Source organism: Teleopsis dalmanni, chromosome 1 (genome assembly GCF_002237135.1).
Source record: "Teleopsis dalmanni isolate 2A chromosome 1, ASM223713v2, whole genome shotgun sequence".
In the NCBI taxonomy this organism is placed as follows: domain Eukaryota; kingdom Metazoa; phylum Arthropoda; class Insecta; order Diptera; family Diopsidae; genus Teleopsis; species Teleopsis dalmanni.
In genome coordinates, this window is record NC_051846.1 from 222,571,062 (window position 1) to 222,576,692 (window position 5,631).

Sequence of the window (5,631 nt, forward strand, 5' to 3'; positions counted from 1 at the left end):
CTCAAAAAGTATAACACAGTAGCGACAGGCAAATAAGGAGTGGACCCTTACTGCCTCAGCAGCCAGGTCAAAGGCTACTTGGCCCATCTATTCCAAATGTAGAACCTCTGACTTAATTCGTAGAAACAAATCTGAGGTGTCTAGGCTGATCTCTGTGTTTACGGGACACTGGTCCATAGGAAGACATGGATTTAGACTAGGCCTTCCCTGTGGTACCTCGTGCAGTGCGTGTCTACCAGCTCTTGAAGATATAACACCAGAACACCTGATGTGTTTTTGTCCAGGTCTGGCCAGAACTAGGTTTAAGCTTCTGGGGGCCCCCTTCTTCAACTCACTTAGCGATATCTCCAGCATTAGCATTAGCCAGATTCTTACCTTTGTTAATGCCTCTGGCTGGTTCTAAGTTTGACCCTCTATCTACTACCCACTAATACGAGGTTTTTGTGGATTCAAAACGGCTTTCTCTTTTAGCTAATTGGGGAGGTTTCGTCCTCCCTCCACCACAACTAATTAACTAGAACACACAAAATCGAAAAATTTACAATAAAACATTAAAGATTTAAATGTTAATTAATGAATACTGAATAATGATAATTCAAACGACTTTCCAAAATAGACAGAATTTTCATAGTATAAATATTTCTAGTTAGACTATCTACTGCCAATTTTTCTATGGTTATACTTGGACTCATTTTTTTATGGATCTTATATGGATATTGTAAATAACTTGGCAAATAATATAATATATTTGTCGAGTCAAGTAGCATAATTTTATAGTTAATGCTATGCAATGCATAAACTATAAATCCTTCCTTTAAGATAATTGTTCTCCTTAAAAATACGTTGTCCCTGTAAGAAATTTTACTCTTTCTTATCAATATTATAACATAAATATGTTATGAATGGTTAGTTAGTTAGTTAGTTGTGGTGGAGGGATTCACAAAAACCTCGTAATAGTGGGTAGTAGATAGAGGGTCAAACTAGAACCAACCAGAGGCATTAACAAAGGCAAGAATCTGGCTAATGCTGATGCTGGAGATATCGCTAAGTGAGTTGAAGAAAGGGGCCCCTAGAAACTTAAACCTAGTTCTGGCCAGACCTGGATAAAAACACATCAGGTGTTCTGGTGTCATTTCTTCAAGTATTGGTAGACACGCACTACATGAGGTACCACAGGGAAGGCCAAGTCTAGCTCCATGCCGTGCTATGAACCAGTGACCCGTAAAGACAGATATTAGCTTAGAAACCTCAGATTTATTTCTACAGATTAAGTCAGAGGTTCTATAGTTGGAATAGATGGGCCAAGTAGCCCTTGACCTGGCTGCTGAGACAGTAAGGGTCCACTCACTATTTGCCTGTCGCAAAAAATGGTCACAAATCAGCCTACGCCCGTAGCTGACAGGGGCAGGGATCGAAATAGGGGTATCCGTGGAAGAGGCGCCTAGCTTAGCAAGCTCGTCGGCGCGCTCATTTCCCACAATATTAGAATGCCCGGGAACCCACACTAGAGTAACCTTGGACCTCTCACTTAGTTCACTAATAATTTCCTTACATTCTTCTACTAATCTCGATGACAGACAGACTGCTGATAAAGCTTTAATAGCTGCCTGACTGTCAGTTAGAATGCAGACCTCTTTTCCGTGAAGGCGCATATTTAAAGCAAGAACACTTGCCCTAAGGATGGCAAAAACTTCAGCCTGAAATATTGAGGTGGAATCTGAAAGGTGGTATGATTTACTAATCATTAGGTCCGTAGAAAAGATTCCGGCTCCAACGCCCTCATCCATTTTAGACCCGTCGGTGTAGATCGCTATCTTTCCTAGAGTTGTAAGCAAACCCGCCTCCCAATCTCCTCTTGAAGGAATTATGGTGGCGAAGTTATTGTCGAATAGTAACCGAGGACATAGGTAGTCTGAAACCCTGGCATCATCTATCGGATAGAGCGATGCGATATTACCATGTCCTAAAGCACTTGAGCGCCAACAGTTTAGATCTTTAAGCCTCTGCGCGCTGAGAGTAGCAGCTTGCTTGATGTAAATATCAATAGGTAGCAAGTTAAGTATGACATTGAGCGCACTGGTGAGGCAAGATCTTAGAGCCCCAGTAGCTCCCACACAGGCAGATCTTTGCATTCTGGTTAGTCTTTGAACAATGTACTGTTTGTTCAATGAAGGCCACCACACCAGACATCCGTATGTTAATATTGGCCGAACGACGGCTGTGTAAATCCAGAGAATCACTTTGGGCTGCAATCCCCAGCTCTTACCGTACATCCTTTTGCACGCATTGAAAGCCACACAAGCTTTACGAATTCTTTCGTCGATGTTGGCTTTCCAGTTAAGTTTTGTGTCAAGAATTACTCCTAGATACTTAACTTTGTGCGAAAGAGTTAATCTTTGGCCATTTAATCTTGGCAGCGGAAAGTTAGTTACTGTTTTGGTAAACAGTAACAGTTCTGTCTTAGAAGGATTAACACCTACATCACACTTTGAGGCCCATTTACTTAGGTTCAGAAAAGCGCCCTCCATGATGCTACTCAGCACCGAAGGGAACATGCCTGTTACCAGAAGGACAACATCATCCGCATACGCTACTGCTTTGACTCCACCCTGGTTAAGCCTTAAAAGCAGTGAGTTCATTGTTAAAATCCATAATAAGGGAGATAACACTCCCCCTTGTGGTGTACCCCTACTGACGCATTTCCTAATGCTAAGATTGCCCATCTCTGCATTGATGATTCTAAACCCAAGCATAGAAGCGATCCATCGGGAGATACAGGCCGGGATGTTCATTTCGCTGAGAGCATCCTGAATGGCTACCACACTGACGTTATTAAAAGCTCCTTCTATATCCAAGAAGGCGGCTAAGGTAAACTGTTTACATCCAAGAGATTTCTCCACCACAGTAACGACCTCATGTAGTGCCGTTTCTGTGGACTTACCTTTGCCCACTTGCCCACTCTCTCAAGGGAGAGAAGGAATCGATGGCCCACTTGATCCTTCTAGATGATACCACTGACTGTATAGTCTCGCCAGAATTGGTTGAACGATACGACAATACCTTTGGGGGATCACCCGAGGAACCAGGAAAATGGGTATCCACTAATAGTGAGAGGGATTCCGTTAGGGATTTAACTGGATTTCCATCTACTTTGTTAATGAGCGAGGGACAAGAGTGGCCATTTGCTAGCAATTTGGCTAGTCTAGCCGATTCTTTAATGCTTTCAATTTGCTGGCAATGAGAATTCCATGACAATTTCTTGGATTCCCGAAGTGCTCTTTTGTAAACCCTAAGAGCATCTTTATATGGAGTCCAAACCTTGGTCCGATAGCTTTCGTTGAAAGCTCTTCTTGCATTCCTGCGGAGCAAAGAGAGCTTCTCGTTCCACCATCGTGGCCTACATTTCTTCGCATACGAGCGAGGATATGATGCTTCAAAGGAAGAAATAATTTTATTTGTCAAAGAGTTGACCCTACACTCCAATTCCCTAATCGAGTTAATTGGAGCGGGGGCTATGTTGATTTTTCTACTGAGCAATGACCTGAAAGTATCCCAGTTTGTCTTCCTGGGATTACGGTGAGATTGCTTAGCTACCATGGGAATATTCATCACAAACATGATATATCTATGATCAGAGAAGGAGTTCCTGGTTGAAACTCTCCAATCATTGATCGTTAAAGAGCACGAAGTCGAACAAAGGGTAATATTTAAAACCTCTTCCCAGCCTACATGATCATCCGTACTCGGAAAAATGAAGGTGGGAGTGTTACCCTTATTACATACTTCTAGATTACATCTTAATATAAAATCAAAAAGAGACTCACCTCTATCGTTAATTTCCGAGCTTCCCCACAAGGAGTGCCGGGCATTGGCGTCACAACCCATCAGCAAGGCTAGCTTCTCGGTCTGCGCGAAATTTTGGACTAGTAGTACCCCCTCTGGAGGTACCTCATCATCGCGTGGCATGTAGGCGGATGTTACTAAAACCGCAGGTTTTAGCTTCCGCTCTATCCGGATGGTGGTGATATCTAAAGAACTTAAATGAGAACAGAGAAAAGCATTAAGGTGCGTTTTTGCTAAAATGCACGATCTAGGCTTACCCTGTCCTTTGTCATAAAAAGGATTGTACCCATTGATGTTTAGCCCTTTGACACATGAGCTATGAACCCAGGGCTCTTGGATGATGGCAAGGTCGATGTCCTCCTCCCTGAGTAAGACAGCCAGATTATCCGTGGCACACTTAGAGTGTTTCAGGTTTATCTGCACAACCTTAGCCATTAATACATCAACAAGGTTTGTTATCGATGATGAGGTCATCTAGCAGCTTACTAGTGCCCTCAACCTCATCCAGAATATTATCCGGTGGCGCGTTTTTGAAGATTTTAATTTTTGCCTTCCGGATGCCGTAACGCAGCTTGCAGTCATTAGCCTCAATGACTGGCAAGCATTCTTCGTTGATAAGAAGTAAGTATGATTGGCTGTGTTTTTGCGGTTCTTCGGTCTTGAGAACCGACCAGTCTTCCATCTGGATTTCTGGATTTTGTAGCTTTAGCTGCTGCAGAATAAGGTCAGGAGGACCAGGGTTTTTGGGTAACCATACGCGCGCTCGAGGCCTCGATGGAATTTCCGCCGCAGGGACAAGTTTGAGCTTTAAACCGTCCCAGTTCTCACTAATCTTAGTGATCGCCTTGCTGAGAAAACTCCGCGAATACTCGTCGTCGCATCTGATCACTCGGTGACCACGGACGATATCTGCACAGTCAAAAGAAGTAACGGACCCCGAATTAGTCATGAGCTCAGCCATAACCAATTCGGACAGTTTGGTCTCAATCTCTTTCAGCAGCTTGCCGTTAGAGTTGTGTTCGTCGATCAAGGCCACACTGAGATGGTCTCTCGCCACTTCACTGAAGGGACGAGTAGCTTGTGCCGGTCTTTACATTAGCTTTCCATCCCCGTTCCATCCTTGTGCCGCTTCGCCTCCTTGGCGGGATCTTCCTGAGATCTGTTACGCTTGCCGCCATCTCCGACGTTCTTGCCGGTGATAACAGACTGGCGCAGACCTTCATCATGAAGATACTCCTCCACAATGGCGCGGTATTTAACAGCGTCGGCTTCGTCTCGTTCATGGACCTTGCCTTCTTTTTTATTGCTCTCAATTTTTCTTAGCATAAAAAGCGCTCGCTGGTATCGATTTTTGCGTGCCATGTTGGCCGTTATTTTCCGAGATTTAGCATTGCCCTTACTGCTTAGACTGGCAGTTTTAAGCGTTGGCGTGCGGTTGGCAGTCGGTCTACTTTGACTGGTAGACGGAGTGCCGTCGATTTTTTTGGTTGTTAGTTGGATTGGATTAGACGCCGGTGTACTATGACTAGTACAACCAGTATTGGAATCGGCAACGATCTCGTCGTCCGATTTCAACAATTCGTCCTCCGTAAGTTTGGTGGGTTTATACTCTCCAGCCACGAGTTCCGAGACATTGTCGGAAGAATTCATAACATATACATAATCGTCCACCTTACCCGGTAAGACAGGCGCGGCGGACCCGAGGATAGTTGGACGAAAGAAGCGACCACCACAGCAGCGTCCCATACCATGGGTAGACCACAGTTACTCCCCAAGGCGGTCATATAT

General features: G+C 44.2%; 1 protein-coding gene across 1 annotated transcript; it reads right to left on the bottom strand.

The window, feature by feature from the left end:
* Positions 1 to 4,285: 4,285 nt before the first annotated feature.
* Positions 4,286 to 4,804, bottom strand: LOC119667460. Its single transcript, XM_038076753.1, has one exon. It carries the CDS (start codon positions 4,802 to 4,804, stop codon positions 4,286 to 4,288), a length of 519 nt encoding a protein of 172 aa, XP_037932681.1.
* Between the last annotated feature and the right edge of the window lie 827 nt (positions 4,805 to 5,631).

Excerpts from the sequence above, each read along its gene's own strand:
- LOC119667460 (XM_038076753.1), bottom strand. The coding sequence starts at position 4,804 with ATGGCTGAGCTCATGACTAATTCGGGGTCCGTTACTTCTTTTGACTGT.